The following is a 13,274-nucleotide window of genomic DNA, read 5'->3' as shown; positions in this document are numbered from 1 at the left end:
GGGGAGAGCTCCTTGTTTCTAGAGCACTTCCGTGGCCGGCCTTGGGAGCCACCAGGGAGGAGAGAGGCAGGGGCTTCTGCAGGAGAAGCAGAAAGTGCCGGGGACTCGGGCAGGGTGGGGGTGGGCCATTACAGTTTTCCTTCAAGAGGAGAACGACTGGGCAATTTATGGAGAAAGTAAGTGGGATTGAGGGCCAATCCATTGCCTGAGAGCTGAGATGAATGCCTGGGGTTTTGTTTGGATTTTTTTCTTCCCTCTCCTTTTCTCTCCCTTTCCCTCCCACTGCTGTGAATCGGAGCTGTGTCATTATTCTTTGAAAACATTACGGTTAATGGCAGCATAATATGCCATTATATGGAGTAACTGTAATTTATTTAACAATTTAGTCAGGCACTTTCTACCCTGTGTCCTGCTCTCCTGCCCCATTTCAACCTCAGAGTTCGTGGCTCTCCTGCCTACAGTAAGGATGGGACGAGAAGGTAGGAGACACATCTCCAGCCTTCTTGGAAAGGTCATTTGAAATGCCCCTGAAAAGAGAGTTCGCCAGCTAGCAAACCTCTTGCCACAAAACAGCCCCAGAATCCACCTTGTAACCGATATCTCGACCCGTGCCACCCTACCCCAGCCTGCTCCATTACCGAAATAAAATGGGAGCCTCAGGTTTTGACCTTTAAAATAAAGTACTTGCCCGATCTTACTGATCATTCTACTGATTTTTTTTTTCCCAGACCAGCGATAAGAGGATTTGGTCAAAAAAGTAACATCTAAATAGGTAGGCAGGGTGTAAGGGTGAGGACAACATGGGCATCAGAAAGTCCTGCTTCCTAGCAAAATGACACTGGCCTAGTTAGTCATCCTTCCTGAGATTCAGGTTTTTCATCTGTGAAATGGGTAGGATAATACCCATCTTACAAGATAATCACAGAATTCTCCACCGCATATGGAAAGGATCTAGCACAGGGTGCCACGTAGCAAGTGGGTAATAAACGCTAATAATAATGTTAGCCCCCTTTTATATTATTGTTATAGAAAACAAATGGCACTTGCTGTTTTATGAAACTCATGGCCCTCAGGTTATGAAGTCTCCTAGTATGAATCTGACTCGACTTAGCAAAGCCGTAGCCCCCCTTTTATGCCTAGTCTGCCTTTGGAAGGAGCCTGAGAAGTCCTTTTTCTATCCTTTAAGCCCATAACATTGACCAGAACAGTAACCCCACTTCTACGATGGCTGAAGCAGGGTCCGGCTTAGAGTAAGGGGAAAAGTGGGGTGACCTTTCTAGGCCCCACGCAGTGCAGAGGGCAGTCTTGCTCCGGGGCCTGATGCTCAGAGTCCTGCTAATTCGCAGAAATTCTTTCTGCCCAGGGGTGAGGTGGCCATGGCAAGGCGTGTTCCTCCCTGGCCATCCCCCAGAGGGGGTTGAAGAGGGCAGAGCCCACGGAAGGGGGAGGGGGAGGGGGAAGGGATGGCGGGGAAGGCAGCTGCTTGAAATTGATTGCTCCTGTAGTTTAGTTTAGACCATGGGCTCTCTCAGCGCTGCCCGGGTGGCGACCTTTAGATAATAAAGGGAATTCTGGGAGCTTTCTGACAGGCCCATGACATATGGGGCAGGTCTGCGGGGTCAGGCGGTGTATCTCCCTGCTCCCGGCCCCAGGGTAATGAATCTTGTTTTGACTTTGCAAAGCCAGCCAGGCAGTGCCCCAGAAAAGAGCCGGGCCCCCTCCCCTCCGCCACCCCTCAAGTGAGTGTGCGTCTTTGGAACCCTTCATAATTCAGGGAGACAACTCCAAGCTTTTACAGCCTGTGAGGGGACAGGACAAACACTGCATGTTTTGCTAAGGCCCTGGGAGAGCTGGTGTGGTTTCCAGGGCCCCATCAGAGCCCACTGGGAGAGCTGGGAAAAAAAAAAAAAAAAGGCAACAGAAAACCCTCGCCTGGTATGAAAAGGCAGTGGCCGGAGGAAGAGCCGGGGTGGGGTGGAGGGAGTCGCAGCTTCTCCCATAGGGCTTTGGGGGCCTGCAGGTGACATACCAACTGTCCCCGGCGGGAGCAAGCAGACGGGAGAGGAAACACGCTGCAGGAAGAGCCGGACTGGTGAGACATGCAGATGCCGATTCTGCCCCCGCTGGTGGTGTTCTGTGAACAGCAGTGAAAGGCAGCGCGGAGGAGTTCTCCGGGTGAAAGGGTGTGCACCCTTGCTGCCCTCAGTTCCCACACAGATGTGAAGAACCCGATGTCTCTGATGCCTCGGCCCTGCGATGGCTTCTGCAAACGCGCGCACGCACGCCCATTTTCTTTAAAAGAACGACCCCCCTGAGCCAAGATGTTAGAGTATCTTATCCACCCCCTGCTGTGTTCGCTGGCTAGGGCTGCTGTGACCAAGTGCCCCGGACTGGGTGGCTGCAGCAGCAGAAATGTGTTGGCTCACAGTTCCGGAGGCCACAAGGCAAGATGTCTGCAAGGCTGGCTCCTTCCAAGGGCCATGAGGGAAGGGTCTGTTCCAGGACGTTCTCCCTGCCCTATCGCTGGCCGTCTTCTCTCCGTGTGTCTCCACTCGATCCTTCCTCTGTGCCTGTCGGCCTCTGTGTCCAAGTCTCCCCTTTCTGTAAGGACACCAGGCATTTGGATTAGGGCCCAACCTAATGACCTCATTTTCATTTAATTACGTCTATAAAGTCACCGTCTCCAAATACAGTCACATAACTGGAGGTCAGGACTTGGATAGACAAATTTGGGGGGTTCGTGATTGAATCCCTGACGCCTGCCTGCCCGCCTTTCTTGCCAGCACCCCCAGGGTCTGCACTCTGCCCCATCACTCTGCCTCTGCCCGCTGTGACATCTGAGACGTAGGGTCCATGGCCATCACGTCGTCATGTGGGATCCAGAGCGGAGAACCACCCACAGCTCTGGTCACCAAGCCTCACTGCCTCACTGCCCGGAATATGGGTTCCTCTTGCACCGCTGATGAGGAGTGGTAGAGCCTCCTCAGATTTCCTTCTCTTCCTCCTTGGTTCTCGGACGTTGGCCCTGGCTTCCCCACCTGTGACAGGAGTCCCCCACACTGACTGGTAGGGCATCTCCCCTCTCACAGTGCGAGAAGGTGGCTGGATAGAAACCATCACCAAAAGTCGTCTTCACGCCCAGGGGAGGGCCACAGTATCATCGATTTCACCTTCTCAGGGAAGGATGCCAGGAGGGTATGTAGGCAGAGGCCCGTTTTCTCCCTCACTTTCTTCCTCTCGCTCTGGGGCGAGATGTAGCCACTTTGCCTCACATAACAGCACAGAGTCTGGGGAAAAAATGACATTCGATTAATGAAGCAAATGCAGCTGGTATAGCAGTGACATCTAAATTGTTCCTTTGGTCCCTTTATTTTCTGTAGGAAATTCTCCCTCTCCCCCACAACCCCCCCCCCTTTTCCCTTTAAATCGCGTGCATAAAATACGCTAATAACAATCTTCGGTGTCTGTGCATGAGTGACAGCTGAAATAAGAAAAAGACTAATCGTACCTCCTGCAGCCCTGTCACATGGAGATTAAATGAGCCTCCCTCCCACCCCTCCATGTTTCCCGCCCCCTCCCCCACTCTCTCCTCTCTCTCTCTGGGTCTCTCCTCAATGAGAATCATGGGCATTTGAATAATAATATTATAGACGCCATCAGGGTGACAGTGGGGAAAAAATCAGCCCAAACCCATGATTATTCCTTCAATCTAATAATTATTTAAATACCAGATAGCTCCTTTTACTCTAATTGAGGCCTTTCAGCTGTCGGCATTACCCGGGGCCTTTGCGCTCGCCCTCTCGCTCACCTTGTGCTACCCAACGTGCCTGGACTACCTCCGAGGTCCGTGTTAGACAGAGTGACGCTCAGGATGTTTGCATGTATGACTGTGCAGATGACATTATGACGGGTCCTTCAAGATCGTTCCGCCACAGGGAACGAGCCAGGGCCCCAGAATCTCACATGTAGACCTTTTATCTTCGTAGACCTGAATTCATAGAAGTCTTAAACCCAAAGGAGCCTTCTGAGGTCACTGGGACCAGTCCCCTGCCTCTGGGTAAACGTATTCCTGGACAGCGGTGGGGAAAATTCACTGTTAGAAAAGTCCAGGCTCCTTGGCAGGAAGCCCAGGAGTCCTCTCCAGATGGGATGTCCCCCTGAATATCTAACTTCAGTCTCTCCTGCTGCAGTTCCCTTTGGGAAGAAGGGGCTTCCTGGGCTGAGACTACATCTGACCCGTCTGTGAGGTCGCCTAACCCCCAGAGGGATGTGGCATGGGATACCACAGCCCCCAAGTCACAATGTGGGTGCCCTTCCTGCATGGGACGACTGCCGAGGCTTAGAATAGGTCAGAAGAGGTCATTCCCCCGACACAGAGAGGAGCCATGGGCGGTGGCTTTCTCACCCCCCATGGCCCTCAATCCCTGGCCTCCTTGAGCCTGCCCCGTGTACCCGCTCCTTGCCCAGGCTAGGCTCAGGCTGGCCCCTCACGGGACTGCCACCAGCAGAGTCACCTTCTCTCCCCCAAACTGGGCGGTCTCCAGGCAGAACACAACTGACCCCCAGGACCCTTTCACCTGCAGCAGAGGAAGCACTAGACTTTTTGTCACCAGGTCCAGCCTGTCCCTGACTCATCTGGGGTCACAGTGGACAATTTGTCTTCTTTCCGTGGGCTTTTGTTTCTTTGTTAAAAAAGAAGAAGAAGGAGAAGAAAGAAAAGTAGTGGATCGAAGCAAACTTACAATCCCCTTTAGCACAGGCCCCGCTCCCTGTGTGTCGGGCCCTCCTCCTCAGAAGGGAGAGCTGGCAGAGAGGACGGACTTCACTCTGCCGCGGGCGAGGAACGAGCTGGAAGGGCAGCCCGGGAACAGCGGCTGACTCCTCTGACTGCACGGCCTTCATTGCCACGTGTACCTTCTCTCTGTCCCCATCCTGGCTGTGTGAGCCACCTGCTTGGTGCAGTTGTGTCTGATTGTCATCTCCTCCCTGCTTTGCCCTTGGCACCGACAGCAACGGGTCTGGGAGGTATTAGATGCCTCGACTGCCTGTCACCAACACCTGCCTCCTGAATCCTGATCGGGGCGGGGGGGGCGTCATCAAGCCCTCCAAATAAAATATTTAGTGGCACTTGCTTCCCAAAGAGGCGAGTGTGCCTCTCCTTGGCGTCAGGAGTGCTCTGAGTAAGGTGTCTCCGCGGGCTTGGCTGATAGAGCGCGCATCCTGATTGGGACTAGGGTTGGGGAGAAGACAGAATAAGCAAGTGTCGCCTCTTGAGAATGCATGTGGCAAGGTGACTTCACAAACAGTCACCGAGAGAGAGGGAGAGAGAGAGAGAGAGGTGACAGGAAGAAGGAGGCATCATGGAGAGAAAACTCCCGAGGTTGACATCAGACAATTGGGGTTAGGAAGAAATGCTAGGGTCCCCAAGTCATGGGCACATGCTCACTGGTTTCTACCAAACCGAGGATGGAAACTTCATTCTAAGACCGATCATGGAATGATGGCGTTCAAGAAGAGCTGGAAATATTGACAAATAAATTATTAATAGCATGGGCTGATGTATCTCGAACATTTCCAACGGGCTGGACGTCATTCCAAGCGCTTTATCTGTGTTAACTGACTACATCGTAATAATCCGATGAGGTAGATGCCGCTACTAATCCCATGTTATGTAGATAGTGACATAGCATCACAGAATGGCTGAGGACCTTGACCAGGTTTACACAGCTGTCAGCTCTGTTTGAATCCAAGCATCTTGGGTTCAGAGCTCACGCATTTAACCATTAGAGCACACTGCCCGTCACCAGAGGCACAACCGTTCTGCTTTCCGCTGAACTCAGACAGGAGACTCAATCCTTGCCAGTGGGGCCCCGCTTTGGGATGGCTACCTGGTAATAACCAGCCTTGGCATAGAGAGACAGAAGCTCTCAACTTGGCTGTTAAGTCTGTTGTCCTTGTGAAAGCCACATTCCCAACGTGGACTGTGAGCGTCCCCTGGCCAGCCCTGCACGGCAGATCGTGCCTCCCCTTAACCCCAGCTCACCAGGGCCCACGGCTGCCAGATCACAGGCCCTAGGGGCCGTCTGTCCCAGAGCAGATGCTGACTGAGGGACGAGAGGGAAAAGCCCACTGTGGTGGTCTGGTGAGAACTCCTGGCCTAAGCAGCCTTACCAGGGAGCCTGGAAGGACCTCAGTCTCAATTGAACATTCTAGGAGCAAAAGGAAAGGAGCTCAAGGTATCACTTCACCTGAAAGAAGAGATCTTACAAACTGGTTAATTCAGGCCCCCTTTATTTTAAGATGAAGAAACAGGCTCAGGGAGATGCCAAACAAGATTAATGCCATAGTACTCCTGGGTGACACAGGCAGGATTTGAATCCCTGGCTCTTCCTCCTGCCCCATGACTTCATACCTTCTAGGCATCGGCCAGTTTTCCCATTCATAGTTCATAGCTCCCAGGATTCTGCACCTCCACCAGCCTCCCTGCAGGCTGCAGAGAGCTATGTTGGGACTTGTGCAATAGTATGATAGAGAAGATCACCGTGGATCCATTCCCTTCCCATGATACAGGCTTCACCGGGTCAGAGAGAGCCAGGGTTCAGAGGTCTACCTGCAATGTTTATTCTCATGGAAAGGAAGAATATGAACAAATAACGGAGCTCAAGAGCTCTGGCAGGATTCCTGAAACACAGTCTCCTCGAGAGGCTTCCGTGATAATAATCACGGCTGACACCGGTTGAGCATTCACCGTGCACCGGGCGCCGTGCTCACAGGTCCCCGTGCCATCTCATTCACTCTCATGACAACCTTAGAGATAGATTCTATAATCGCCCCCAGTCTGCCAGAAAGAGACGGGAGACTTGGCTTGCCCCGGGGCCCAGATGTGTCCCCCAAGTCTGCCTAACAACAAAAGCCACTCCCTATTCACACTGCCTCACGTGGATAGTGGGCAGGGGGCTGAGGTGGTTGATCTTAACCTCACACCGTGTCCTTTGAAGTTATCTCTGCTCCCAGAACCTTCTTCCTCCAGCCACGGGCTGACCGTGTATGTGCGGGCGTGTTGTGGAGAAGGCAAGAGCATCACGTCCACCAGCTCGGTGCCCGGGTGTCTCAGAGCACACTTTCTAAAAGACCAAACCCCATGTGCAGGGTGGTGACACATAACCACCCTCCTCACAGCTCCTGGTGGGAGACCACACTCCGCCTGAAACCAAAGGAGCTTTTCTACCCAGAGACGGGGACATGCTCGGAATGGTCTCTCGTAGTTCCCGGGGGCCGGCTGGAGAACGTGAGCATTCTGTTATTTCCTTTCCACAGCTCCTCTTGAGGAATTCACGTCCTGCTACCGGCCCCAGGACGTAGCTAAAAATAACCTCTGGTTTTCAAACCGAAAGCTCTGTCTGTCAGGAGGCTTTGCCGGTGCGCGCGTGGGGCCGGAAGGGCTGTGTCAAAGTCGCTGAGGTCAGCCTGGGCCTCATGCCGCTGTTGCTTTCCTCTTTCCAAGGAAGCCTGGGGCCTCATGAGTCACCCCAGAGCACCCCAGTGGAGCCTGGTTGGAAGAGGGCCGTCAGGTGGGGCCTCCCTCTGGCACCATGGTGGCTGTTGGGCCTTGAGGAGGGGCCTTTCTAAAGATACAGAGCGAACGCTGTGCGGATTTCCAAGGTGGCGCCTGTTCTGATTCTAACCCGTTCCGGCCAGATTAAGGGGGCCGAAGGGGACGTGATGCTCCTAAGCTGCCTTGGAGCAAAGTCTCCATCCTTGGTACGGGTGTTTCCATTCCTGCCGCCCCCTGAGCCCAGAGTTCCGTCTGGACTTGCCTGAGAAGGTTGCTGGACAGTCTGTCCAGCTGGAGAACAGATTTGTCTGCCAGACAGCTCGCTGCCTCCTCCTGCTGCTGCCACCTGCTGCTTCAGCCACTGTCCCTGTCCCTAGAAGTCAGAGACGGTGCTTAGAGATGGGACAGGCTCTACTCTCTCATCCTCTGCCCGGGAGTCTAGAAGCTCTCCACAGGAGCCCCACCGTGCCCTTCTGGGCAGCTTCCGTAGAATACAGAAAAAGCTTTAGAGCTTGGGGATCAGAGGAAAAGGAGCAAAGGAGTCAGGACAGGAGGGCAACTGGGCTTCAGACAGGACAGGCTGAGGCCTGGCGTTGACTTCGCTAATCCTTAAACAGTCGCGGGGCCCCAGCAGTGGCTGAATGAGGCTGATCCTCAACTCGCCTCCCTTTGCGCCCACATTTTCCAAACCCAGAACTCAGGTAACGCGGGACTCAGGTAGCCGGTCCCCCTCTGCAAGGAGGCCTGCCTCCTCCCGTGCTGCCCTTGCAGAGAAGCAGAAGTTGAAGTAATTTCTACCCGACCCGGCCACCTGCTCACCGGAGAGGCAGAACGACACCCCCCCATCCCTGCCACCCCCCCACCATCCCAAAGCAGGGTGGAGGGGATCCACCCTGCTCCCTGGGGCTCCTCAGGCTCCCGAATGGTCCATGTGGAAACCCCAGTCCTGACAGTGTCTGTGTGGTTCATTTTTCTAACAAGTTCTAACAGCTAACCATCAGGGCTTCTTCTTTCTGGAGAGGACGAGGCTGAGGGGCAGTGGGAAGCAGTTTTTCAGGATGAGCACCTCTTCTATTTCCCTGTAGAGCACAGAGCATGAGAAGGTAATGAAATGCAGCGTGTGAGGGGCTGGAAGTCTGAAATAAGAAGGAATTTTATTTGCGGTATCAGACTCTGGGAGTAGTTGACCTGGAGAGCCTGGAAGAGGGTCTTCTAAACAAGCTTTTAAAAAACAGGCGAGATTTCCACTCGACAGGGAGAGGACAGCCGTGACATCTGGGTAGGGAAGACCGGCCTTAGTGCCGATGCTGGGATCGACCGGCTGGGTGAACTTAAGCAGTCTTTTAACCTCTCTGAGATAAAAAACGATGTCTTAAGAAGACAGAAATAGAGATGCTTTGTAAAGTAAAAAAAAAAAAAATGTACTTTACAGCGTAAAGGCTGGAGACCAAAATAGATAACAGGATTCCCTGAACATCCCAAAGAGGGGGAAAAGTATATTAAAAATAGAAAAACCAAAATACAGAAGGAAGAGACTCAGAGCTAGTCGGGATTGGGACCCTGGGTCAGGCCATCCTATTCCCTCTTCCCAGGATTTATTTTCAGTCTGACCACCCTGCCTTGTGTTTTCCAGAATCATGTGAGGGCCGGCCGGGAAGGTGGAGTAGATGAGAACCCAGAGGATCTGTGTCCTCGTCCCCGCCCCACTCAGAATGGAACAGAGGAGGCCCTGGCCACGGGCTGCAGAGGTTGACCGCTGGTCTGTGGTCCTGCTCTCTGTGGTCTGGGTGCTGCTAGCCCCCGGGGCGGCCGGCATGCCTCAGTTCAGCACCTTCCACTCGGAGAACCGGGACTGGACCTTCAACCACCTGACCGTCCACCGAGGCACGGGCGCGGTGTACGTGGGGGCCATCAACCGGGTGTACAAGCTGACGGGCAACCTGACCATCCAGGTGGCTCACAAGACGGGGCCGGAAGAGGACAACAAGTCCTGTTACCCGCCCCTCATCGTGCAGCCCTGCAGCGAGGTGCTGACCCTCACCAACAACGTCAACAAGCTGCTGATCATCGACTACTCGGAGAACCGCCTGCTGGCCTGCGGGAGCCTCTACCAGGGCGTGTGCAAGCTGCTGCGGCTGGACGACCTCTTCATCCTGGTGGAGCCCTCGCACAAGAAGGAGCACTACCTGTCCAGCGTCAACAAGACGGGCACGATGTACGGCGTGATCGTGCGCTCCGATGGCGAGGACGGCAAGCTGTTCATCGGCACGGCCGTGGACGGCAAGCAGGATTACTTCCCGACCCTGTCCAGCAGGAAGCTGCCCCGTGACCCTGAGTCCTCTGCCATGCTCGACTACGAGCTGCACAGCGACTTCGTCTCCTCCCTCATCAAGATCCCCTCCGACACCCTGGCCCTGGTCTCCCACTTCGACATCTTCTACATCTACGGCTTCGCCAGCGGGGGCTTCGTCTACTTCCTCACGGTGCAGCCCGAGACCCCCGAGGGCGTGGCCATCAACTCGGCAGGGGACCTGTTCTACACGTCCCGCATCGTGCGCCTCTGCAAGGACGACCCCAAGTTCCACTCCTACGTGTCCCTGCCCTTCGGCTGCACGCGGGCCGGGGTTGAGTACCGCCTCCTGCAGGCCGCTTACCTCGCCAAGCCCGGGGAGTCCCTGGCCCAGGCCTTCAACATCAGCGGCCAGGATGACGTGCTCTTTGCCATCTTCTCCAAAGGCCAGAAGCAGTATCACCACCCGCCCGACGACTCTGCCCTCTGTGCCTTCCCCATCCGGGCCATCAACCTGCAGATCAAGGAGCGCTTGCAGTCCTGCTACCAGGGCGAGGGCAACCTGGAGCTCAACTGGCTGCTGGGGAAGGATGTCCAGTGCACCAAGGCGGTAAGGAGGCGCTCGCCTCACTCTCGTCCCCATCCGTGGTCCCGGCAGCCTCTTTCCTGCCGGCGCGCCGTTGCACACCCTGCTGTATCCAGCAGGAGTCTGAAATGAGAGAGGTTTTCGTGTTCCTGTTATCTGGTTGTGACCGGTAACACGGAGTCTGACCTATACCAGACACTTGGGGCATGTTTGTTGATCCCATTGAGTCATTATGATTCATATGTATATATGTGTGTGTGTGTGTGTATATATATATATATATATATATATATATATATGTATGTGTGTATATGTATATGTCCATATATATGTGTGTGTATGTGTGTATATGTATATGTATGTATATATGTTTATATATATGTATGTGTGTATATGTATATGTACATATATGTGTGTGTATATGTGTGTGTGTGTATATATGTGTGTGTATATCTATATATGTATGTGTGTATATGTATATGTACATACACATGTGTGTATATATATGTGTGTGTGTATATATGTGTGTGTATATATATGTGTGTGTATATCTATATATGTATGTGTGTATATGTATATGTACATACATATGTGTGTATATATGTGTGTGTATATGTGTGTATATACATGTGTGTATATCTATACATGTATGTGTATATGTATATGTACATATGTGTGTGTATGTGTGTATGTCTATATATGTATGTGTGTATATGTATGTGTACATATATGTGTGTGTATATATGTATGTGTATATGTATATGTACATATATATGTGTATATATGTGTGTGTATATGTGTGTGTATATATATGTATGTGTGTATATGTATATGTACATATATATGTGTGTACATATGTGTGTATATGTGTGTGTATATATGTATGTGTGTATATGTATATGTACATATATGTGTGTGTATATGTGTGTATATATATGTGTGTGTGTATATATATGTATGTGTATATATATGTATATATACATATATATGTATGTGTATATATATGTGTGTATATCTATATATGTATGTGTGTATATGTATATATACATATATATGTGTGTGTTTATATATGTGTGTGTGTGTGTGTGTGTGTGTATATATATATATATACACATACATACACATATGTATGAGTGTGTGTGTGTGTGTATAGTGCCTGCATCACACCTGGCACACCGTTGTAGGCACTGCAGGCTTCAGCGGTGAGCCAGACAGCAAAGTTCCCTGCCTTCATGGATCTTTCATTAGCGCAGCGAAATAAATAAATACATAAGGTGTGTCGTCTGTCAGAGGTCAGTAATTACTGTTGAGAAAAATAAAGTAGGGAAGAGAGAGAGGCAATACCCAAAAAGGTTGATTCATTGGAAAAGTGGCATTTGAGCAGACTGAGGAAGGTAAGGAAGTGAGTCATGTTGATATCTAGGGAAAACATTCCAGAGAAGGAGCAGCAAGAACAAAGAATTCAAGGCATGCTGGGAGTGTGTGAGGAGCAGTAGAGAGCATTCGGGAGAAAGAGTGGTAGGGGATGAGGCCGGTCAGTGGTGACGGGGACCAGATCGTCCACATGCAGGGCTCTGTGGGCCACTGGGAAGACAAGTGAGGGAGCCGAGGAGGCAAATGGATATGTAAGTTAGAGGAGCAGGAAAGGAGTCAAGCTTGACTGGTAGATTGAAGACTGGGGAAGAAGAATCAGGAGTCTGGACAAAGGGAAAAGAAGCGAGTAAGGGAGGCTCAGGATCCAGACCTGAGGACAGCATAGGTAAAAACATCAGTGGCAAACACTGTCCTGACAGAGGGTCAAGATGCCATCTAAGCGGTCACCACCGTGATCCATCCATCCATCCATCATCCATCTGCCTACCCATTCCTCCCTCCATCCATTCAGCACCCACCCATCCACCCATCTATCCATCCATCCATTCATCCCTCTCTCCATCCTTCCATTCATCCTCTCTACCCATCCATCACCCATCCATCCATCCATCCATCCAACCATTTAATAAGAGGGTATTGAAGATGTTCCGAGTGCCTAGCACTGTCCTGGCCACTGGGGATGCAGACATAAAACAATGTGATAACTACTCGTACAATATCTCATGATCTAGTGGGAGAGAGAGAGAGAGAAAGGGAGCGACAAAGAGAGGGAGATAGTGGCTACGAGTTTGGACTTCAGAGACAAAGATCACAGTTCAGATTCTATCTGTGCCACTTCCTCGCTTCGGAAGTAATTTAACATCTCTACATTATCATCTGCGAAATGGGGCTCATACCGCCTGCCTCATGGGCTGATCAGATGAGATAATACATCACAAAGATTAGGGCCAGGTTAGGTTTACCATTATTAGTTAACTATTGTGATGTGTGACAAGTGCTAAGATAGATTTCTGTGCAAAGTGCTGTAGACTCTGGATCTGCAGCCTGGGGAAAATATCTGAGACCAAGGGGCCCATATGGCCCTCTGAGTATCCTAAATCGAGGGAGCCTACTGTTAGGACCAAAAGTCACTTCTTAAAGCAAGAAGACAGGTCATGCCTAGTCTATGCTTCTATTCACAGCGTCATTCGCTTGGTATGATAGGATAGTGGTTAGGACAATAGACTTTGAAGTCCAACGGATTTGTACTTAAAAATCAGTTCTGCCACTCAAAACTGTATCACTTTGGGCAAGCTGTGTACCTGGTCTGAGCTGTAATTTTTTCATCTTTAATATAGAGCTAATAATACCCTCATGTATGATTATTATGGAGGTCAAATAGAAAATGTTCGTAAAATCCTGAGTGCAATCCTTGACACTTAATAAGCATTCAGTAAATGGAAGTTATAATTATTAATATTAACCATAAT

General features: G+C 51.2%; 1 protein-coding gene across 3 annotated transcripts in view; it reads left to right on the top strand.

Annotated features, from left to right (window-relative positions):
* Positions 1-13,274, top strand: part of PLXNA2 (plexin A2) — a 206,946-nt gene that overhangs the window by 14,874 nt on the left and 178,798 nt on the right. For all 3 annotated transcript variants that reach the window (XM_027074538.2, XM_027074541.2, XM_027074543.2), the window contains exon 2: positions 9,189-10,455. In XM_027074538.2, the coding sequence (XP_026930339.1) occupies positions 9,223-10,455 (1,233 nt within the window). In that variant the 5' untranslated portion in view covers positions 9,189-9,222. The remainder of the gene's footprint in view (positions 1-9,188; positions 10,456-13,274) is intronic.

This window comes from Acinonyx jubatus, chromosome E4 (assembly GCF_027475565.1).
Source record: "Acinonyx jubatus isolate Ajub_Pintada_27869175 chromosome E4, VMU_Ajub_asm_v1.0, whole genome shotgun sequence".
NCBI classification, from domain to species: Eukaryota; Metazoa; Chordata; class Mammalia; order Carnivora; family Felidae; genus Acinonyx; species Acinonyx jubatus.
This window is presented reverse-complemented; position numbering and strand designations above follow the sequence as displayed.